The following is a 23898-nucleotide window of genomic DNA, read 5'->3' as shown; positions in this document are numbered from 1 at the left end:
CGATCACTGAGGCTGGACTTGATATGTTTTCTGTTTTGAGATTATAGAATTAAGATGAAAATTAATATCTATTCCTCTGCATCTATTCCTTCTATCTGAGGTGTGACAGCTGTTAAAATCCCATGCAATCTGTTGCTTCCTGAATTTCAAACTCCAAGGAAATTTTGCACGTGACTTAGTTTTTATTTCTAGATATTAAGAAAAGGAAAATCAGTTCAACTAGTTTTGTTTTCCTTATTCCCTTCATCATGCCTGCCTTGAAAGTTTTGTGCTCAAAGTAATGTTGCTTGTTGAATCACTCATAATACAGCGTAAACCCTCATAATACATCTTGGAAAATAGCAGAGTAAATTCTTATAATCTATAATTATAACAATAATTGCTTATGTTCTGAATGTAAATGACATGTTTCGAAACTTGGTTACATGGGGATGTCCAAAGACAGAATTTGTTTCCAAAAGTGATGCTCAGAGATAGTATGGAAGTTTTTAAGTCCTTCAGATTTCACCTTAGAGCATTCATCACTGGGCATAATCTGTGAAATGATCTCTTTTTCATTTTGCTTTCCTGCTTAACCCCTTTGTCATATCAGTTGCTCTTTCTGTTGGTCTTCTGCGTCACTGTCTGAGTGAAAGCCAGATTTTTTTCTTTGTTCACTTTGCGTCTCCATGCAGCTGGATTCCGCCAGTCTGCCCTGACACTGTCAACTTTCCTTCCCTGCCCACCCTCGCTTCAGTTTCATCAGAGAGGAGGTTTGTAATAACAGTGAGGGGGCTGCTTCCTGGGAAACATTCATCTTGCTAGTGCTTCAAGAACCCGGCATACAGATCCGCTGGCTGCAGCACTCACATCGGATTCATTTGTGAGAGAAACAATTTGTTAGGCCCAGAATATCCCTTTTATCCAAAATACCCTTTTAGATAGTACTTTAAAAAAAAAATTATCATGTTTTAAGTGTATTCTTTGTCTGGACAACTAGTTTACAGCATTGTTTTGCAGATCACTCAAGTATTGCTGAATGTTACTTTAAAGGGTAGAACAGGCGTTGGCGGTTTGTTTGATAGCTTCTAAATGTGGAAGAGCTCCCATTATTTTCTTTTGGTGAGTGTGATAAAATACAGAGACCTTCAGTTCTCTGTAAGACTTGTTCAGTATTCTTGTACAATAATTATTTTTCAATTGTACCTAGAAACCCCAGTTGAGGTCGGAGTCCAATTTTACTAAAAAAAAAAAAAAAAAAATGGGTAAAGTAAGAGTTCCTGTCCTGTGCTGATACGACATTCTAAAGTAAGAGAAGTCTTAAGGACACCTCTCTTTGTTCTAGTGGCAGTAACTGGTCGCAATCTGTTGAGAAAATCTACGTCTTGTATATACAAGAGGAGAGATGCATGTGTATTTATGTACATTGACAGCTGTCTATTGATCGAATATTTGGCTTTAAAGTGGACTACAACTTCTCAGGTTTTATACCTTGTTACAGTTTCACATTCTTCTGAGAGTGCCTGTTTAGGTATCCACAGATTCCCACCGGCTGGTTGGTAAGTTGCCCTTTTGTGGTTGCAAGAAGCCTTTGTCTCTGAAGAATTACTGTTTGCTCTTCAGTTGCTTTTTAGTGGCAATGAGAGGTTACTAACTTTGTGCTACTGTCTTGTTTTCACAAGAAAATTCATGTGGAAGTTGGTTACTTTACTGGTTGGAGTTCCCTTGACTAGATACCTGCTGCTGTTATGAAATCTTCCCTTACGTAAGAGAGCCATGGTGCCCTGTGCCCACTTTGTGTTCCTGCTGCAGCTGTCAGGATTTATTACTGCTGCTGGTGTGGGGATATTGGCAATATGTAACACACGCTTTAGAGCTTTTCTATCAGGGACTGCCTGGCAGCTAACTGGGAAGGAAACTACCTGGCAAGTAAGGATTTTTTTGTTTGTTTGTTTGTTTTGAGTGCCATAATTGGAAAACTAGAAGAAGAGATTCAGGTAATGTTGACTGAAATACAGTAGATGTGACTGGCCTGTGCCTTTTACTCTAAATTACTTTGTAACATTTTACCTTTGTGTAAGTCAGTTACTGAGCTGTTCTGTACCTGTGAGCTTTTAGTTGCTGCAGTATTCCTGAATTAATATGCGAAGGCAGACAGGTTGTGTACCTTAAAGGGTAATTTTAGAAGGAAAAAAACCAAACATCTATAGAACCCATGAAGAACAAAGGTGTTCCCTTTAAAGGTGATTTTATAGTGCAACATTGCGGGACTGATTATTATCCTATTACTTTTATCTTCTAATGGGAAGAAAATTTGATTTTATATGGTGCTGAGGTAGATGACAAGCTGATGAATGTCTGTAACATTTACTGCTCTATGTTCCACTGGTTTCTAATGCTATTTGCTATTCTGAATAGAGATACAAGGATTTTGAATTCTGCTGAATCTGTCTCTGTTTCCCGCATAATATTGTTGCTGTTGTTAAGTTCATAGATGGACTTAAATACAATAGGAGTGTGTTTGTTTTACATGCTATAGTAATGCGTAGAAGCTAGGTAAGTTATTTTTTCACCTTCAGATAGGTTAATGGCTGCTGGCACCACAGTGATAAGGTGAAACCTGGATGCCTTTTGTAGGGTAAAGTCAGCAGAGTATCGTGTATCCTCCCTAACAAGATAGTGTTGTTCTCTACTGTTCACTTTCATCCCGTGATTTGAGAGGTAGGGCTATCTAAGGCTTTGCACTGCGAGAAAGCGTCCTTGATATCCAGCCTATGTTTTTACTATTTTATTTCCTTAATATATGTATGCAGGAAAATTTATTGATTTATTTATTATTTATTATATATATAATCATTGACCCCTTGTCTTATTTACTTGTATCTTTGCAGTATTAACTGTATGCTCCCTGTAACCATTCCTGCAAAAATCAGTCAAATTTCCATATTAGAGTGTAGGACTTAAAAATTGTCAGAGCACCTGTTGTTGTTGTTGTTGTTTTTCTGTAAACTGTTTTTCTGGTAGTAAAATGTCAAGAATTTGAGGCTATTTGTTTTCTGCTTTTCTGCAGATGATGAAAATTACATTGTTCTTTTTTGCTATCATAATGTATTGCAACTTCTTGTTTAAGTTTTGCCTTCTGACATTCTTTCCCTGTTACTTTTTTTTCTACTGAGTATGTAAATCCTGTGTCTATTTATACACAAGCACATATGCATTCTGTTTTGCATGTTGCTAACAGCTCCTGCTTCCTACTTATTTTCATGTGCCACTTTTACTAACTGGTTGTTTCCTTCCCTTCCAGGCTAGTTAATTCAAGATCGGTGTAATTTTTCTTCTCCTTCAGGTATTTGTTGCTACCTTCCCATTCAAACAATTATAAGCCTAACTTGACTTAAATTAATTCTAATGTTAAAATCTCATAAAGCGGTTTTATCAAAGCGTGCAATCCCCCTCTGAATTTACTCGCTTTTTCCCCTCTCTAAGGGTAGAGCAGTTAAATTTGTTTGTAATTTCTGGCTCTTTTATGCTTTGAATACTGATATTTGTGTTTCTAAATGTCTTAATATAAGCAAATTATAGCATAACAAATGTAAACTTTGTGTGTGTGTGTGAAGTGTTACGCGGGGAAAAAGAAGTAAAATATTTTTATTCATTTTTACCAGGTAGACAGGCTTGTGTTTTTCTGTCCTATGTCTTGCGGCATAGTATGGATTTGACATCATCGCAACATAATCTTCTACGTAATGAGCTAATAAGAAAATTAGAAAGACAAGCAGGTAAAATCATTATTATTTCACTATATTTTCTTGGTATACTTAGCTAAGTAGAAGGAACAAGGTGTCTTGCTGACAAGCTATCTTCTCATTCATTTTTCCTGAAGAATTGTGTTTATGGCACTTGTACAGAAAATGCAATAGATAGCGCTGTTGTAGTATTCTAGCTATGTAGTAAATATCTGCTATGCCAGCATACTTTGGTCCTGGCAGTTTCCTACCAGTGACTGGCAACTTGCCCCAGCTATTTGCCTATGACTGGTTCCAGGGAATGAAGCTGTGGCTACGATCAGGCTATTCAGAAGAGGTTTGTGTGTGGAGTGGCAGTTAGGCAGAATCAGTTATTACAAGTTTGGTTTCTGTCTCGACAGCCTCAAGCTTAATCTTCAAATAACTTCAGGGACAGTTGGCAGCTTTTTTCTTAAGTGAGTTCATGGCTGCACATTTTGAAGATGCAGAAGCATCACAAGTAATCGCATCCTTAGGGGTGACCAGGATTAGAAAACATTTAGGGCAAGATTGTATTGTTTTGGGATGGGATCTAGTTATGTTACAGCTGAACGCAAAAGAAGGGTTTATTTGTTCTTTTTTATTATTATTAAAATCTCAGCTGTCTCCTGGTCAAGTAGAGCTAAACTTTTGGGGCTCAGCTATCCTGTGAAGCAAGGTGGCCCTGGGGGCCTTCTTAAGAGACAGTGCCGCAGTGATGGCCCTCACTCTCTCCTCTGTGACACTCCTCATCTCCCCTGCCAACAAAAAAGTTGCACTTTCTAGAGCTGAGTGATCTGGCTTTTGCTCTTTGGTCTTCAAACATTAAGAAAGAGTTGTAAAATTTTTTGAAAAGTGTTGATTCCTTGAAAGAGGACTTCTATTCATATATATATATATATGTGTGTGTGTGTGTGTATATATATAATTTCCTTCAGGCAGAGAAAAAAGAAATTTGGGGCATAACTGCGGTGCTTAGAACCAGTTATTTGCTTACTGAAACTAAAGTTAGTTTGTTTTTTGAAGAGCAACACATGAATTCTAGTTTACCTAGACGTATTTACTTTTGAATAATAAAAGTACTAAAAAATGAATATATTCTGAATTGAATGGAATGAAACACAAAATTGCATGTTAAGAGATTTCCTTATTTCATAATGGTTAATATGCTTGTAAAAGAGGGAAAACTAAGCTTTGAAAAATGAAAACATTGATCCTGTTGACTTGTAAACAAAATTAAATTAATTTTTTATCAGAGCAGTATGTCATTGGAGACCTGAGAAAATAATGCAGATAAAGATGAAATTCATGCTTCTAAAGAAAAAATATAGGGAATGAATATTATCCTAATTTGGAATTCCTATAATGTTGGCCTAGTTAAGAGGCAAATTTGAATTTAATGCATATACTCTGCATAAGCCCATTGTATTTAGGAAGTGTAGCTGCCTTGTGCTGTAATTCTTGAAATAATTAAAAAAAATAGTAGAAGAGAGTTGATTGAACTGATTTGCAATTAAAAAAAAAAGCTCTAAAAATGTTACTTTTTCCAGAACAACTATTTCACGTACACAGGGGGGGAAGTCCTTTCTTCCAGAAAGTTTCTGTTGCTGTCTGGAGGGCTTTTTGTTTGCTTTTTCCTGAGTCTTTACACATCTTACGACTGAAGTGCTAAGAAAATTAAGTCCCCTGATTGTGACCTTCTCTGGAAAGCTGACATCACACAAGAAGGTGGCTGATAGGGTTTGGTATGGATTGCAGTTACACAAAGCCTTGTTCAAGTGCCTTACTCTGGAGAAGTTTTTAATGCAATTCCCCTTACTATTGTGTAATCCTGACTTGAACAAAATGCTCAAGTTGATCCTATGCAATGAGGCATGATTGTTGGGGGAATAAATATCTAGAGATATAAATATTTAAGGCCAAACTACTAAAGACTGAATTATTGATGACTGCCATTACGTATTCTATAGTACACAAGAGGCTGAGTTAAAGTTGCACAGGTATTGCTATGCTTCTGCATGCTTGGCTTTCAGAATTGTAGTATTGATACTTCCTTCATGCAGGATTTAGGACAGGGAGGAGTGAGTCTGCATGTCATTTCTTAAGCTGTTGAATTATTAAAATAACTTGAGTTATGGGATATCAGATCAATGTACGCAAAATTAGTTGGTAGCGCAGAATCTTTAGATCAAATGCAAAAATATATTCTGTTCAGCCATCATTAACTGTTGATAGCAATAGCAGGTTGTTCTCTTCTTTGTTTAACAAAAGTTTAAGAAGATGAGGAGACATCAGTGGAAAATGGGACATCTTTTCAGTTTCACAATTCAATATGACAGCAGGCTTTGGCATATTAAAATCTATTCCAGGTGTTGGAGGGAAGTGTGTTGAACCTGCTACATGGACACTTACCTGTTCAATCCTTCAGCCTGTGCCTTCCTTGTTTTCATCCTTTTCCTCTTCCACGTTCTCCATTTCCGTTTTATAAACTTCACCATCCAGTCTCAATCTCTGTTTTTTGTGATTCTTGTTCAGTTTCTCTGCATGTTAAGAGTCTGAGCTCTTTGCATTTGCTACATCCCTGCCCCCGCCACCTTTTTATTCACTGCCCTTCCCAAGCCATGTCCTGTTATCTCAATTGGCTCATCACAAGTTTTTTAGGTTAAAATTCCTTATTCCTGCATATGGTTCCCATTACTACCAGTTCCCAATTTACAGGTAGGTCCTCACCCAGTCTGATCTTTCCTGGTGCCTTTATCCAGTCTGTTCTCCACCACACCTACATCATTAGATATCTCTTTTCTTTCCTTTCATGATTTCTCTTGAGATCACTAGCTTTTACTCTCCTTGGCTAAACTTTTCTGAGATCAGATTCTACCACTGCCTTCCTCATTTCTTGGGAACATGAATTACTTTGCAACAGTTGTATTATTTGCATTCACCCCAGAATAATTTTATCTCTGAGACAAAAGGAGGAGAGAGAGTTTGCAAGGCGTACTTGTCCTTGACGCTTGGTCTCAATTCACTTGGCTGGGGCCCAGTTTTTAATCCATAAATATCTGAGAAAATGCTGACCTGGTAACCTTCACATATCTTCCAGCGTTTTATAAAAGACATGCTCCTTCTCCTCCTCCTGCTTGACAGATGTCCTCATTGATGGCAATTCCTGCCATCAGTTCAAGTCTCTGGGTGAAGTCCAGAAAGATGCCCTAAATGGGACGTGGTTGGAATTGAGGCAAGTGAGAAGCAGCCTAACCCTGTAACTTAGAAGGTAAGATATTCAGCTGGGAAGACGGAGTGACTTAGTGTCTTGTTCCCATTTCCTGGGTTACTTCTAAGGACACTTCTTAACTTTCTCTTCCCCTTTTGCTGACCATTTTCCGCTGACTTCAAAGACTTTGCTATGAAATAGGAAAAAACATCCTGAGACCAGAGCACAGAGCCCAAACCTGCTTTTTCACAGCTGAGTGTCCAGTTTGTAGCTGGGCTTTTCCTTATTTGTTGTCCTTCTGGCCATGAATCTTGCAGTCTTCTTTTCCCTATGGCCCACCTTTAATGGTGGCGGAAGGAAGGGAATCCACCTGATTCTGCAGGGTAGCCAGGTGTGAATTCGAATCCTTCTGAAGAAGGCCCAAAATTCAATTTCTCTGTTTTTTTTTTGAGTGTTTAAAATGCCAAACTATTCTTTATATGGAGGACTTTGCAATTAACAGTGCTGGTTAAAAAGTCAACCTATTTATATTTTGTTTAAGGACTCTTTTACTACCACCTGCCTCCCTTCTTTCATCTTCCTCTTTTTTAGCTTTGAATTATATATCTGTATTGAACAAACAAACAAATACTCTAATTCTAATATCAAAAAACATTTAAATATATATACATACACGCGTGTGTGTGTATATATATATATATATATATGAGTAATATGTTTGGAAGTAACACCATTAGTTAACATTTTTTTTTTTATTTTCAGTGCAGGGTTGACCTGAAATATCAGAACTCAAATTTTACTCCTATTAGGTGACAAGCTATCTCCAAACAAATAAAGATGAAAAGAGGTAATGTGAAGTAAGACTTGAGGATAACCCACATAAGAAGTGACTAGAGTTAAATTGCACCATCACAGAAAATCAGAATAGTCTGAACATGAGACAGCAGAGTGCCCTGGCAGCCAGGAGGGCCAGCCACATCCTGGGGTGCATCAAGCACAGCTTTGCTAGCCTGTCAAGGGAAGGAATTGTCCCTCTCTGCTCTGTGCTGGTGTGGTCTCACCTCAAGTACGGTGTGCAGTTTTGCGTGCCCCGGTATAAGAAAGACATAAAACTGTTAGAGAGTGTCCAAAGGAGGTCTACAAAGATGGTGAAGGGTCTAGAGGGCAAGGCATATGAGGAGCAGCTGAAGTCCCTTGGTTCGTTCAGCCCAGAGCAGAGCAGGCCAAGGGGAGGCCTCATGGCGGCCTGCAGCTCCCTCACGAGGGGAGCGGAGGGGCAGGCGCTGAGCTCTGCTCTCTGGGGACAGCGACAGGACCCGAGGGAACGGCATGGAGCTGGGACAGGGGAGGGTCAAGCTGTATATCAGAAAAGGTTCTTCACGAAGAGGGTGGTTGGGCACTGAAACAGGCTTTCCAGGGCAGTGGTCACAGCACCAAGCCTGCCAGAGTTCAACAGGTGTCTGGACAATGCTTTCAGACACATGCTCTGATTTTTTGGGTGGTCCTCTGGGGACTCAGGAGTTGGACTCAATGATCCGTGTGGGTCCCTTCCAACTTGGGATATTAAATAATTCTATGATGTTAAAATACCTTTTCACTAAATTCACACTTTTGCTATCTTGCAGAAACTTGGCTCTAAGTTCTTTTGTCTGAAAGTAGCAGCATTCACATAGTACAGTAAACATGAGCTGTAGTAATTTGATTTAAAACTTCTCTGTTCGTTTTCTTCCCCCCAGCAAGTAAACCAGCTTTTAATGAAGGCGTTAGTAAACTTGAACAGAAACTTTCATGTCTGTGGGTAGAACAGAAGTTGGTGGCAACACTCAAGTAATCAAAGCATGAATTAACTATTTAGAGAAGTCTGTAATGTATTCTTTCCCTCTCAGCCATGTGCCCCTCTTTGGTTTTCACATCTTTCCCCTTTATAGTAGTTGCGTATCAACAATAAATGAAATATTTCTCAACTACCTCACAAAAAGGTCATATGTTTTCATGGATTGGTGTTTTTAGGTTACTTTTAGGTCCTTTCTTAAAAGAATTTTTTAGAAACCCAAAGTTATTGCTGGGGAAAATTGGCAGGCATTTTGTTGGAGTCCTTTCTCTTCCACTGGCCATGGTATGTGGAGTCTTCTGGCATGTTTTCAGAAGAAAATAGGAACTTCAATTGCACAAAGCCCTTTTGAAAAGGCAAGGTAAGGTATGTGGAAGGTTAGGCTAGACAACAGTTTGTGGTATCTAAATTACTCATCCAGATCCTTCCTACCTATTAGGAAATTGTCAGCCTTTTATAATACATGTTAAACCATGCAACTTAACAGCCTGCTTTTGTAGTCAAAGGGAAATCATTTACTTATCTTTAGCAATTAAATAGCTGCTGAGCATAGACCTGAAGATGTTTTCAATGATGGACAAACATGGTTAAGTAATATGGGAAGTACTCAGCACATTTGAATTAATTATGTGTTCACGAGTCTGCCTACAGTACTTCTATTTTCAGCCTTCTAATGGCTTTAGATGTCCTGTGACTTACATGAGGCTGGGATATCAGTGGTGTAAATTTCATGTTGAAAAGGCACCTCTCAAACATGGATAAATACATAGACTGGTTACTAGAGAGTATACCCCTCTTCAGTTCTTGTCTCCTTGTGCAAAGTGCATTTTCTCTCTTGGCTGAGATGAGGCTGTCCGTGGGTGGCAGTTTTGTATTTCTGCATTTCAAAGTATGAAGTTTCAAGCATTATATTACACTGACGTAATACCTCAGATTAATCGATATAACATACCTTGTCATTGCCATCACTTCAGCAGGTTGAGCGTGGAATGAATGTACTGGAGTGCCTATACCTGATCATCTCTGTCTTTGTAAGTAGGGATGAAAACAGGAAAAAAATGATGTAGTTTAGACAAGTGAATCTTCTGGAACAGTACTTTGCTTTATGTTCTTAGAAAGGTCAAGGTTACATCTGACTTATGAAAAGTCAAGGGCATGGTTAAATTTCCCTCCTGTCCCTTTCCTTTAAGGGTCCTTAGGCTTCAATGGAATGGAGTGAAATAGATGGAAGGAAATGAAGATAGTAAAATGATGTCACCTGGAATTTGGGGACTGTTCTGTGATTCAGGACTGTGTATGTTTCCGTGGAGCTATCTGTAATGTTTATGAGACCAGGGCTTTGATCCTGAGACATCAGTAGCTCAGTAAAATATATGAGGCTTCAGAGCCCCTTAGATGTGGGAGCTAATGTAGATTTGGGGTAAAATTCTTCTGAGCCATTGGAAATACCCAAATGAATTCACAGAGCTACAGTTTGAGGTTTCCCATCACTATAATGAGGTTGCTCTTCTCCAGTCATCTCTTACAGTTGTGGAACTAGTTGCAGATCTGCTCTTACTGATCTTTCTGTGGGTGTCTTCTTGGCACTGGGATATACAGATAGCTATTTTATATATTTATATAAACAATATATGTACACACACACACGTAATGTATATGCTACATATATAAAATACATCTGGAATTTTTATGTTGGATGTCTCCAGCTATGTGTGTCTATACTGGAGAGTTCTGAGGAGGCCCGGCTACCATGAATTCCTGGTACTTTGTACCAGGTATGTCAGTGCAGGTATCCTCCTGTGTTTATCAAACTCAGAGACAATTGCTGAGAAGTCTTAGAGTAACCACATCTTCACAGGTGTTGATACAAGGTTGTCAAGATACTTGTAAATACAGATCAAAATGGTAAATCTTAAATCTAAACTTTACAGGTGAGAGTATATTGCTTCTGAAGAAGGGGAGAATGTGTTGCCGTTGGGCTGAACTTTGTCAGGTCAAGTTCATGCTGAAGGCTTGGATTTCATTCCTTTTGCCAGTTGGAGAAGATCCATCAAAGCAGGAGAGAAGCAGAAGATGGTTGGGTCTTATTTCCTTTGCATACACACTTACCACCTTGGGCTGTGACACCATTTGACCTTAAGAAAGTAAATAGGGTCAGGCCAGCACTTGAAAGAAACTAATCTATGATTTTTCCCCTCTGTAAATTGTTTTTGGTGAATCACTGGGCGAAACTATTCTTTTACAGATTAATGCTGTCCTAATCCATTAACAAAGTACTCAGAGGATGTTTTGTTACTCTATGTGCTATCTGTGAGTTGGAAAATGGAGATATTGACTGCTAGTATAGTCTTCACAGCTTCCATATTTAAATGTCATTTTACTTCCATTTGTTTTAAAACCACATTGTAATTCAAATATCTAGACAAATGGTATCAATATATATTTAATTTTAATTCAGCCCCTTTGTCTTTGCTTTTCCTGCATTTTAAGTACCATTTAATGGTGTTGTCTTTGCTTTCTTTTTATTCAGTGCAGAATGCATTAATGCAGGGAGTATCATTCTTTATGCAGAGATTTAACGTATGCTAATAATTGATGGAGGGTACCATCTGTAAACTGAATTTTAAGATTACTGTTTCCTAATGGAGCTGTGTACTACCCAAGTACAATTTTTATGTAAAAGTGGTGTAAACAGAATAGATGATTATGTAGCATATTTCTAAACAAGTACTATTTCAACTCATTCCAAGCAAACAGTATGCAGATAAAGTTAGCCTAAGGCCCATTCTTGTAATTTCCTTCATTGATAAAGAAAAAGACGCTGTAATTTGCAGCTCATTTCATTCTGACCTAGACTACACTTTTGTTATCTCTCTCTGCATTCCCTTCCCCACTTCTCCATCTCAGTCTCAGCAAAATTCATGTCCTTTTCTTTCTTTAGGTTTTCTGCAAGTATGAAACATTTTGTTTGACATTTGAATGCGTCAGCAAAATTCTTTAGTTCCCTACACGAGATTCTGAGGCTTGTCACGCATTTCTGTAACGAACCTGCCACTAACTTCAGAACTCCTGTCTTCCACATGATTTATTATGTCTCTTTGGAAAACTATGTTCACATTTCAGTTATAATAATGATGATTGCTTTGCCTTTGAGAATGTTTACACTGTTTTCTTAATGGTGTCTTTGATGTAGCGCAAGATTGTATGTCAACAGTACGAGACTCTCCTTCTGCCCTCATATCAACTGAAAATCAAGGGAGTTCAAAGAACATGCTCCAAAGACATTAGACTTTTATGATAAACATACCTGAAATATTTCAAAGGACTCTAAGTCATTAACCTATTAGGCAGAAAGTCTTATGAAACTACTTAGTTCAGATACTGTTTCAAGAAGGATTTGGGGCATCTGTAGACAGGAATTTCTCTGTGAACAAGCAGGAATTTCTCTGTGAACAAGAACAATTAAACAATTCAAGGCCGGAGGTGTGCTATTTGTTTCATTAACAAAAATTACCTCAGTCTGCCTACGTTAAATTAATAGGGTCAAACTGTCTCTTCTAAATATAAATAGGTTCTAGTACTTGAAATTCCAGTGGTTTCTGAGCTTACATTCATAAGCAAAGAGATAAATAGACTGAAGAAAATCATTCTATGTTTATAGAGAGACATTCATGCCTTTCAAAATCACAAAGGAAGAGTGAGGGAAATCCACTCAAATCCAGGTAAATGAAGAAGGAAGGAACCAGTCCTAGCTGACTTTTATGTTCCAATATTTTGTTATGGGTGCTTGAGTAATATTGCTGGAAATGCCCATTATGTACAAGAATTGAGAGACAGGTCAGAGAAGGTTCCTCGTCTCATCTGACCTTTTTCTACTGATGACTCAGCTCTTGCAATCTTTAAACATCATTTAAAATCATTGAGTCATAACTCCAGCTAGTTACCTTCCTGAACAAGTGAATAGGGACTAACACAGATGAACAATTCCAGGAGAGTAACTTCCTATCTGCTATTTACATCTGGTATCAAGTTTGATTCAAGTAGAACCAGCAGAACTTTCTCAATGTTTACAGGTATTAAAAGACTTCATTTCAGTTGGATTTTGCTTACACTGATAACAATTTTCTTCTTGCACAAAACATGTTCTGCTAGTTTGTTATTTTTCTGTTGTGACTGCTGTGCAAACACTTATACAAAAAATGCAGAAAATAGAAGAGTTCTTTTTGGAGTGTGAAGGGAGACTTATGTGGAAGTAACCAAATCTGACTAAAGGTTTAGAGTATGTATTTTGTAATTAGTCTTAGATTAAATTTCTCATGAGGGCCTGTCTTCCATATGTTTCTGATGAAACAAATACTCTTATTTTCCAGAATAGTACTGTAGAATCATTCAGGTTGGAAAAGGCCTCTAAGATCATGTAGTCCAACCTTTAACCTAGTACGAAACCCCACCACTAAACCATGCCACTAAGTTCTAAATCTAAGTTTCTTGAAGACCTTCCTGGGGCAGCCTATTCCAATGCCCAACAACCATTTCAGTACAGAAATTTTTCCTAATATCTGACCTAAACCTTCCCTGGTGCAACTCGAAGACATTGCTTCTCATTTTATCACTTGGTGCTTGGGAGAAGAGCCCAGTCCCCACCTCTCTACAACTTCATTTAAGGTAGCTGTAGAGTACAATAATGTCTCCCCTGAGCCTTCTCTTATCCAAGCTAAACAACTCCAGCTCCCTCAGCCACTCCTCATAAGACATGTTCTCCAGACATTTCACCAGCCTTGTTGCCCTTCTTTAGATGCGCTCCCACACCTCGATGTGCTTCTCATAGTGAGGGGCCCAAAACTAAACACAGTATTTGAGGTAAGGCCTCACCAGAGCCGAGTACAGGGGACAATCATTTCCCTCATCATAGAATCATAGAATGGCTCAGGTTGGAAGGGACCTTAAAGATCATCTAGTTCCAACCCTCCTGCCATAAGCAGGGATGCCACCTACTAGATCAAGTTGCTCAGGGCCTCTTCTAACCTGGTTCTGAACATCTCTAGGGATGGGACATCCACGACTTCTCTGGGCAACCTGTTGCAGTGCCTCATCACCCTCACAGTGAAGAATTTCACAGAATTACAGAATCATCTAGGTTGGAAGAGACCTCCAAGATCACCTAGTCCAACCTCTGACCTAACACTAAGAAGTCCTCCACTAAACCATACCACTAAGCTCTACATCTAAACGTCTTTTGAAGACCTCCAGGGATGGTGACTCAACCACCTCCCTGGGCAGCCCATTCCAATGCCTAACAACCCTTTCAGTAAAGAAGTTCTTCCTAATATCCAACCTAAACCTCCTCTGATGCAACCTAAACCTCCCTCTGGCGCAACATTCCCCCTCATCCTGTCACCAGGCACGTGGGAGAACAGACCAACCCCCACCTTGCTACAGCCTCCTTTAAGGTACCTGTAGAGAGCGATAAGGTCATCCCTGAGCCTCCTCTTTTCCAGACTGAACAATTCCAGCTCCCTCAGCTGCTCCTCGTAAGACTTGTTCTCCAGACCCCTCACCAGCTTCATTGGCCTTATTTGTCCTCACTCGAGCGCCTCGATGTCCTTCTTGTAGTAAGGGGCCCAAAACTGAACACAGTACTCGAGGTGTGGCCTCACCAGAGCCGAGTACAGGGGGACAATCACTTCCCTAGCCCTGCTGGCCACACTGTTTCTTATGGAAGCCAGGATGCTGTTGGCCTTCTTGGCCACCTGAGCACACTGCTGGCTCATATTCAGCTGACTGTCAACCAATACTCCCAGGTCCTTCTCTGCCAGGCAGCTTTCTAACCACTCATCTCCCAGCCTGTAGCACTGCTTGGGGTTGTTGTGCCCTAGGTGCAGGACCCGGCGCTTGGCTTTGTTGAACCTCATACAGTTGGCCTCAGCCCATCAGTCCATTTCCTCCTAACCTTTAATCTAAATCTCCCTTCTTTTAGTTTAAAACCATTCCCCCTTGTCCTGTCACTAGCTGATTGAGCAAAGAGTTGCTCTCCTTTTTTTTTTTTTTAAAGTTCCCTTTAAGTACTGAAAAGCTGCAATGAGGTCACCCCAGAGCCTTCTCTCCTGTAGGTTGCACGTCACCAGCTCTCTCAGCCTTTCTTCACAGGAGAGGTGCTCCAGCCTCTTGATCATCTTTGTGGCCCTTCTCTGGACCCGTTCTAACAGCTACACGTCCTTCTTGTGCTGGGGCCTCCAGGCCTGGACACAGTATTCCCAAGTGGGGCCTCACAAGGGCAGAGTAGAGGGGAACAATCACTACTACGCCCTGCTGGCCACTCCTCTGTTGATGCAGCCCAGGGTGCAACTGGCCTTCTGGGCTGCAAGCATGCACTGCCAACTCATGTTGAGCTTTTCATCCACCAGCACCCCCAAGTCCTTCTCTGCAGGGCTGCTCTCAGTGAGCTCTTCTCCAGTCTGTACTCATGTCTGGGATTGCCCTGGCCCAGGTGCAGCACCCTTCATTTAGACTTGTTGAACCTCATTAAGTTCACGTGGGCCTAATTCTCAAGCTTTCCCAGGTCCCTTTGGATGGCATCCCTTCCTTCTACTGTATCAACCACACCACTCAGCTTGGTGTCATCTGCAAACTTGCTGAGGGTGCACTCAATCCTGCTGTCTATGTCACTGATAAACATACTAAGCAGTACTGGTCCCAGGACAGACCCCTGAGGGCCACCACTCATCACCAGCCTCCACTTGGACATAAAGCCATCGATCACCACTCTCTGTGTGTGACCTTCAAGACAATTCCTTATCCACTGAATGGTCCACCCATCAAATCCATCTCTCTCCAATCTGGAGACCAGGATGCCATGTGGGACCGTGTCAAAGGCCTTAGAGAAGTCCAGGTAGATGACATCAGCTGGTCAATAGTCTTTCTGGCCATGCTATTTCTGATACAAGCCAGGATGCTATTGGCCTTCTTGGCCACCTGAGCACACTGCTGGCTCATACTCATCTGACTGTCGACCAATTACCCCCAGGCTCCCTTTCTGCTGGGCAGCTTTACAGCCACTCTACCCCCAGCCTGCATCATTGCCTGGGGTTGTTGTGCCCCAAGTGCAGGACCCAGCACTTGGCCTTATTGAACCTCATGCAGTTGACCTCAGCCAATCAGTCCAGCCCATCCAGACCCTCTGCAGAGCCCTTCTATCCTCAAGCAGATCAACATGTGTGCCTAACTTGGTGTCATGTGCAAGCTTATTGAGGGTGCACTCGATCCCCTCGTCCAGATCATTGATAAAGATATTGAAGAGAACTGGTTCAAACATGAGTGCGGGGGACACCACTGGTGACTGTCTTCCAACTGGATTTAATTCCATTCGCTACAACTCCTTGGGCCCGGCCACCCAGCCACTTTTTAACCCAATTGAAGTGTATGCCGGTCCAAGCCATGAGCAGCCAGCTTCTTCGGGAGAATGCTGTGGGAAACGGTGTCAAAAGCCTTACTGAAGTCAAGGTAGACCATATCCACAGCCTTTCCCTCATCCACTGAGACATCACCTTGTCACAGAAGGAGATTAGGTTCAACAAGCAGGATCTGCTTTTGATAAACCCATGCTGACTGGGCCTGATTACCTGGTTGTCCTGGAAGTGCCGCATGATGGCATTCAGGATAATCTGCTCCATGAGCTTCCCTGGCACTGAGGTCAGACTGACAGGCCTATAATTTCCTGGGTCCTCCTTCCAGCCATTCTTCTAATATCTTCCTGAAGGAAAGGAATAAAAAAAAAGGGGGGGGGGGGGGAGGACAGGGATGGGGGGGGGGCAGAAGGGGAATAGGGGAGAAGGAATTGTGACTGTTACATAAACTTTTCCAGATATCCCACCTGTGGAAATACCAAAGGAATAAAATGACCAAAGATTTAAGTGGTGCTATTAATTTGTGGATTTGGGAGTCTTCTTTTGGGAGTGTGGACAGCCTATCCCGGGTAGGGAGCAGTGGCTTACAAACTCTTAATAGTGTAGGTGCTGTGCAAACCTTAAGTAGAAAGATTACTGACAGTATAAAAAAAATAGATGGGAAATATTTATTGAACACTGGAGGGGTAGCTGTAATAATTCTAAAGTTTTATAGATCTTTTGGCAGAATCTTTGTAAGTTGAGGCTTAATAAGTTAGGGCTTCTCAACAAAACTGAATCCAAAACAGATGTGAAGGAAGAAGAATAAAAAAAATAAAATAAAATTGAGAGGTAAGAGAAGAAATAGCTTTTTACTTTCACAGCTAGTGCTGATCGCAGAACAAGATCAGGCTGCTCTAAGCAGTCAGAGAAGATTAAAAGCAGTCTAGATCTAGTATGCCTGGACACAGGATGGTAAATTAAATACACTTATGATATTTGTAATAATAAAACCTCATATTATTTTTTCGTAAGAAAAGATGAATTTGGCCCCAGAGCAGCATTTCTCTGGCACTTCACTCATGTTTGTATAGTTTCCTGCTGGCAGGCACAATGACATATGCACTTTCTCTCAACATTAAAGGCTTGCAGAAGATGTAATGTGCTGGCCACATCCTACTTAGCTCCTGACATCTTAAAATATCATAGTTTCAATGTTAAGACTATTTATGTTACCTTTTCAAAAATTATATTGTATAACTTTCTTTCCAGTAGTATAGATATAATCTTATATTAAATTTTGCTGTATCCCATGACTGGTATTTTTTCACAGTCATTTCTTGGAATACCATCACTTTATTTATTTATTAAAACAAACAAACAAACAAAAAAAACACGAAACCCCCCAAAACTTCCAGGGAAAGGGGTGAGAGTGAGAGTTGTCTCTCTTCAGTGGTTATGGCAATAAAGATACCAAAGCATATGGCAGAGCAAATGACAGCACTGAAGGGCATTATGTCTTGTGACTACAGTGATTTGCCATACTTGCCATACTGAGTGGTTTCTGTAAATTTTCTGAAGGATGGCAGACCAATGTTTTTTATGCTGATGATAAATCAAATGTTTTCATTTTAATAGCCAGTGGGTCTGCTGTTTCTGTGCTGTGTTATCCAGATGTTGATATCTGTGATTTGGATGGTAACTGGGGGCTTGATGAAGGAACTCTGCTTTGGAAAAGATGGTAACCCAGTTATCAAATCTCTAGTGTGCTTTCTAGGAGGTGCAGCTTGTAAACATGTTTTGCTTTAGCTAATTTACCAAGAGATCTTATTTGGCTGTGAAAGCAAGTTTACTATAAAAACTTGGAATGATTCTATAGTTTGCTAAGAAAATGCTTTGGAGAGCTTCATTTACATGTTATTTGCAACATTGTGGTGGTGCAGCTTTGTGGGATGATGGCAAAACTGAAGCTGGCTTGGTATTTAGCTAAAAACGAATGAATCCTCTCCTGTAAAAGAGTTGTCCTGGATTATGTTAGCTATCATAAATATCCTTCACATAGCAACAAGGATGGCATTCAGGATTTCAAGCCAACTGGAAAGAATCCCTTTTACAAGGCTCCGTTTGGGGTGGGCGGATAAGCTTTCCTGACAACAGTAGTGCTTTCTCTCCTGTCTGTCATAATTTGTGTTGCTAGGATCTTGTGACAGACTTTTAAATGATATTGCGGTTCCTTTTGTTTACTGTCAAAAAGAACCATAATGTGGGGAAAATGAACAATGAAAGGATCTGGATAATAATAATAAAAAAAAAAATCCAGGCACATGAGACCATGAGAATAAATATTAAGGCAACTATTCTTAAAGTGGAAAAAAGTTAAAAGAATTTCTGTTGGATTGCTGAATTGGAAAACAATATATGGTAACATTCCACTTCTTTTCGTCACTTTTTTCTGAACTTGGCTTCTTCAGCAAAACGGAAAAAAAATTGCTTTATGTAGTCATAAACTGTAAACTTCAATTGGAATTCAGGAGACTTCCCATGTATCATGTTAAACATTAATGGTAAAATACATTTTTATTCACAAACATAATTCAAATTCCTGCTTCCAGATCAGCTTTTCAATATAAATTGGTAGTTTCATTATCAGCCCTCTCAGTCCATTTGACCTTTTGTATTTGTGCTTCCAGGGGAAAAAGAAGATGAACAGATAGTTGCAGAAATCATGAGAAGACGTTTTTTTCCTACCGTTATAACTCATAAGGCTTGGGAAGGCTTTCACTTTGCTGGCCACGAGATAAGGATTACAGAAGCCACTGACTGTTATGGCGCAGTTGTCTGGCCATCGGTACAAAATTTACATTGTATTGTTATTTTTCAGTTTTGGAGTATTCTAGTACTTTTAATTTGTTTTTCGTGATAAATGTTTTGTTGCATGTCGTGAAACCAAGGAAAAGATTCTAAGCTTTCTCTGTCTCCATTCTACAACCCCCAAACCTGAATTTAGCCTTGTTTCCTATGTATTCCTGGTTTCCTATGTATTCTAGGTTCTCAGAGCTTAAATGGTATTTCTTGGTTGTGCCTCTGTCACATTAGATGTGTGCTCTGATGTCCCTTCCCTCTTCTGCCAAAAACCTTTGATCCCACTGGACAATTAGAAGCAAAGTTTGAAGGAAATATGGTGGTCCTGAAATAATTACATTTCTGAACGTTTCTTAAATATTTGGCTATAGAGCAAGCAGATCTAGGTTGCAGACACAGTTGCAATGTGAGCTCACAAGGCATTGACACTCACAGAAGCTATTCAACCTACTCATGTGAGAAACAAATTTACCTTGTAAATAGGCGGCCATGGGAAGAGATCCACTCAGAGCTTCCAGTTTCATAAACAGCAAGACATCTGTGTGGGAGCGAACCCTTGTTTTCAGGCTCTTGACTCTTGATATCATAGAATCGTAGAATGATTTAGTTTGGAGGGGACCTTAAAGATATATGAACTATCAACATATCCACCATAGAAAGAACATTCTTTAAGGTCTTGAACGTGTGCAATGCAGCTAATAGTCTTTGAATAGCTAATTTGAAAGAATTAAGTAAGAGTGAAAAAAACTGTTGCAGTCAGGGAGGTGCCATGATGTACTATTGACACTTGTATCAGTCACAGAACTTCTCTGAAATGGGAATGATCTCTGGAAGCTCCTATAGGATGGAAGGGACTAAAACCCAAGAGGCTTCATTGCTGTCTCTACAGTATCAGCCTCTGACACTGTACTATTTTTGAGAAGTATGACCATAAGTCATCCAAGGAGAGTTAACAAAACCTGCTGCTTTGAATTCCAAACACTTCTCTTAGCAGAACTGGACAAGTCATTTACACAGTATCTATTAGCAGCCTCAGTGCATGTCTTCAAGGCAAGGTTGGCTGACTGTCAAATATTCTCACAAAATCAAGGGCTGTTCTAAAAAGCATGTTTTTTTTGTTTGTTTTTGTTTTTTTTTTTGTTTTCTGTGAAAGTTTAGTTAGTTTTGCTGTGGAAGGAAGGCAATCCCTCTGTGTCTCTTCAAATTCTTCCTTCCTCTTCCACCCTGAACTATTTGAAATCTGAAAAATGTCAACCAGATTTGTCAAGAAGGCAGAAACTTTAAGGAAAATAAAGCTTCTGCATGATTCACGGAAAGGAAGCTGGGTTACAAAGGTTCTGTAACAGCAGAATATGGCAAGAAACTGAGAGAAGAAATGATATTCCTAATATATGGAACTAACAAGAAATCTTAATAGCATGTGTTTTAGAAAGGCAAATATCAGACACAATTTTTAGGAACTTGGTACTCACAAGCTTATTTCTATTTGAAAGCTTTGCTGGTTACGAGAGATCTGCAAGTTCATATAAAAGACATTGATTTTTGGTCTGAGTTGAGGTAGAAAGCAAAAAGTTTGAATTTCTGCCACTTACTGAATCAATATTCCTTCTGCTCCTTTCCTTCTATTTCTTAATCTGTTAAAGTAAAACCAAGAGGTTAATTTTGCAGTGCCAAACTGAACCACTAATAGTCGTCTTCCCAAGTGGTCATCTGTATTGCCAGATGATGTGGCAACCAAAATACATATTTGTCAATGGAGACTATGAAATTTTCTAAGTGTGGGAAACAATAAGGGGGAGAAGCTGGAAACTATCTTTGAGGGAGGAATGAAAGTAGTGATTGGTATTTCTACACTGGTCAGTGTGAGACAGGACAGAAAAGCTGGAGAAGCTTCTTAGTCACAGTTTATGAATGCATATGTAAGGAATCAGTTGTAGAGAGCTATGTGGTTTTGTTTGCTAGAAAGGTTTGCTATGCTTAACAAGGCACACATTAAAACTGAAAAGAAATTGAACTGAAAGTATAGGGTTAAATCTATTGGCCCCTTTTGAATCATTATGGTAATTAATTATTGTTAGTAATAATTAGCTATTGAAAAAGTCTATCAAGACTTGTGGATTTTCTCTCACAAGCAGTACTTATATCAAGAAGTCTTTGTGAAGGACACGTTTTAACTCAACCAGAAGTAAGTGCACTTATAAGCAGGAATTGCTGACTGGAATTTTACAGCTCATGTTATGCAGCGTGACAGATTAGATAATTGCAGTCATTCCTTCTGGCTGTAATGCTTTGCAAGCCTATACTGAAGCATGTAGTAGCATTTATTTTGTCAGCTGATAGAGCTCAAAGATCATAGTGAGTCGTGATCCTTTCAGGACAAGGTTTGAATGAATATTGCTCATTTGAGCAGGCATGAAATTACAAAACATTTTTTGCATGCTTATAAATTACTATGCATATTTATCGAAGGTTTTTATTTCATTTATTTGTTCAGTATATTCATGGATTCCCTCCCCTGCAGGCTCTTGTTCTGTGTTATTTTTTGGAAACCAATTCTAAACAATACAATTTGGTTGACAAAAATGTGATTGAAATTGGAGCTGGAACTGGGTTGGTCTCCATCGTAGCCAGTTTATTGGGTGAGTATATGCCATTGCTCCTGTGCTCTTGGAAACATCTCTAAGATGAATACCGGGGGGCTCAGTTCCTCTAAAGCACAATTGTCTGAAATCTAAGAGAAAGAAAAAGTGAATTCCAGCAGGGTTGCTTGGAAACCTGTTCTCTTATTTTCATCTGTAAAACTGTAAATTCATGGTTGCAGTAAAAGCAGGTCCCTGTAGATGATGTTGCAATTAGCTATGTTAAGGAGGGGACCAAAATAAGAAATTAGTGACCTGACAAGATGTCAGAGGCAACAGGATGAAGCCAGATGCAGGCATGACCAATGCATCATCTTCCATTGATCAAACATCTCTTTGATGCCAGCTCACTTCTTTTGCATTTGTGTTCAACATTTCCTTTGAGCAACTGATCCTTGATTTTTCTGCAACAGACACCGTTGTATTTTCTCTCATGGCAGCCTGATCTTTCTGTAGAGTAATCCATATCAGTAAGTCCTGCATTTTAACTGAATTTTAGCTTTCAGTAGTCTGAGAAAGCTTCTTTATATGTTGAAGGGAAAGAACCTGAGGCAATGCCTAAATCTCATGTTGACTTTCTGGAGTTAGTAACTGGTAATCTTCAATCCCTAATCTCTCCCTGTACTTCTAACCAAAATGATATCAAGGCACAGATAGTATTTGATTTCTCCACACCCATGGCCAGCTGCATTTAGATGGTAATCTGTAGAGTATAACTACTGTAAACCAAATATTTATTTTAAACACGATGACTAAGAGCTATTGGGAACTTTTACAGTGTTCTGTTCCCCCCAGTGAGAGCTACCGACTAAAATCAGTTCCTCGTGCTGTGTGTTTTGAGAATGGGCTTTTACTCAGCCTTGGAGTATATTCAAAGATTGCATTTGTTTTCTCCCTTTCACAGGTGCACTTGTGACTGCCACTGATTTGCCAGAACTGCTGGGAAACCTTCAGCACAATGTTCTCCAAAATACAAAACTGAAAAGCAAGCACCGGCCTTGTGTAAAGGAGTTGTCTTGGGGCATTGATCTGGAAAAGAACTTTCCCAGAGCTTCGTGTCACTTTGACTACATTATGGCTGCTGACGTAGTTTACCATCATCCCTTCCTGGATGAGCTCCTGCTAACTTTTGATCACTTGTGCAAGAATGACACTGTTATTCTGTGGGCTATGAAATTTAGGTTGGACAAGGAGAACCAATTTGTGGGCAGATTTCAGACACTGTTTGACTTAGAGGTGCTTTCTAATTTTCCTAGTTTGAACATTACCTTGTATAAGGCAATGAGGAAAGGCAGGATGAAAGTCAGACCTTCCAAACTGTCTGTCTGAAAAAGAGATACATAGGGGCAACAGTCTCAGCTCCTCTGTAGCTTGTTCTCTTTTCAATAATTTCCATGTTAGCAGCTGCCAGTACCTGTATGAATGATATTTTTAGAGAAAGTTAAAATATCAGATTTCATCCCTAAAGAATTGCTAAATTCATCTTGTTAGTTTTATACACAGAAGAAATGTATTTCTGATGCTTTCTTGACTTTTATGTGCTAAATTGTCAGCAGTAATAACTGTCACAAGTCTCACTATTATATCTGTGGGATGTGTAATGAATATTTCCAAAGTCTTTCAATTGCAGCTTTGAATGGTGTCTTACAAGATCAACCAATCATTTGAAGATTTACCACAGTCTTAAGTTTTGTATTTAAAAGTTGTGGTGTTAAATCTCATCTTTCCTCACTCCCACTATAGTGTGTAAATCCTTCCTTTAAAGAGCCTTTACAGGACATTAAGTTAACTGAAAGGAAAAATGGGAGAAATACTGTCATAATAAAACGAGAGAATATATTGGTTACTCTGATTTAATGATTATGCTTTCCTCCCCTTCCACTTTATATTTAGATTCAGGGATTATTCAACAGACAGCTGCACACATGAGGCAAAAGGGAGTTAAATGTTTTGTTGCTTGCAAAAAGGTATTGAATAACAATAGTATGTCGTATCCACAGCTCCCCTTTGCAAGCATCTGAAATTCTTGGAGGTGTGCCCCTCCAAAAATAGACCATTATCTGGAGCTCAGCGAACAATGGAAAAACGACAGTGGCCATCAAGAGAAGTGTTTTGCAGTGCTGGCTGGTGGTGAGTAGAGGTAGAAAACCAAACCAGCCTGACATGGTGTGGCTGAGACATAGGCAGACTTGGGGTTTTTGTCAGGTCAAACAAAATATTTTCTCCTCAC

General features: G+C 39.6%; 1 protein-coding gene across 6 annotated transcripts; it reads left to right on the top strand.

Annotated features, from left to right (window-relative positions):
* The first annotated feature begins 65 nt into the window (after positions 1-65).
* On the top strand, positions 66-23512 carry LOC106031827 (putative methyltransferase-like protein 21E). Of its 6 annotated transcripts, XM_066986076.1 has the most exons (7): positions 2118-2700; positions 3284-3325; positions 3645-3758; positions 10717-10861; positions 18858-19015; positions 21551-21668; positions 22573-23512. In XM_066986076.1, exons 5-7 carry the CDS (start codon positions 18893-18895, stop codon positions 22995-22997), a joined length of 666 nt encoding a protein of 221 aa, XP_066842177.1. In that variant the 5' UTR covers positions 2118-2700; positions 3284-3325; positions 3645-3758; positions 10717-10861; positions 18858-18892; the 3' UTR covers positions 22998-23512. The 6 variants fall into 6 exon arrangements, with proteins under 6 accessions (XP_066842163.1, XP_047928632.1, XP_066842153.1 ...); XM_066986062.1 differs by lacking the exons at positions 2118-2700; positions 10717-10861 and adding an exon at positions 66-1908 and having other exon boundaries at positions 3649-3758; XM_048072675.2 differs by lacking the exons at positions 2118-2700; positions 10717-10861 and adding an exon at positions 66-1908.
* The last annotated feature ends 386 nt before the right edge of the window (positions 23513-23898 follow it).

This window comes from Anser cygnoides, chromosome 1 (genome assembly GCF_040182565.1).
Source record: "Anser cygnoides isolate HZ-2024a breed goose chromosome 1, Taihu_goose_T2T_genome, whole genome shotgun sequence".
Taxonomy (NCBI): Eukaryota; Metazoa; Chordata; class Aves; order Anseriformes; family Anatidae; genus Anser; species Anser cygnoides.
Note: the sequence above shows the minus strand (reverse complement) of the source record. Positions and strands in the feature narration are given on the sequence as shown.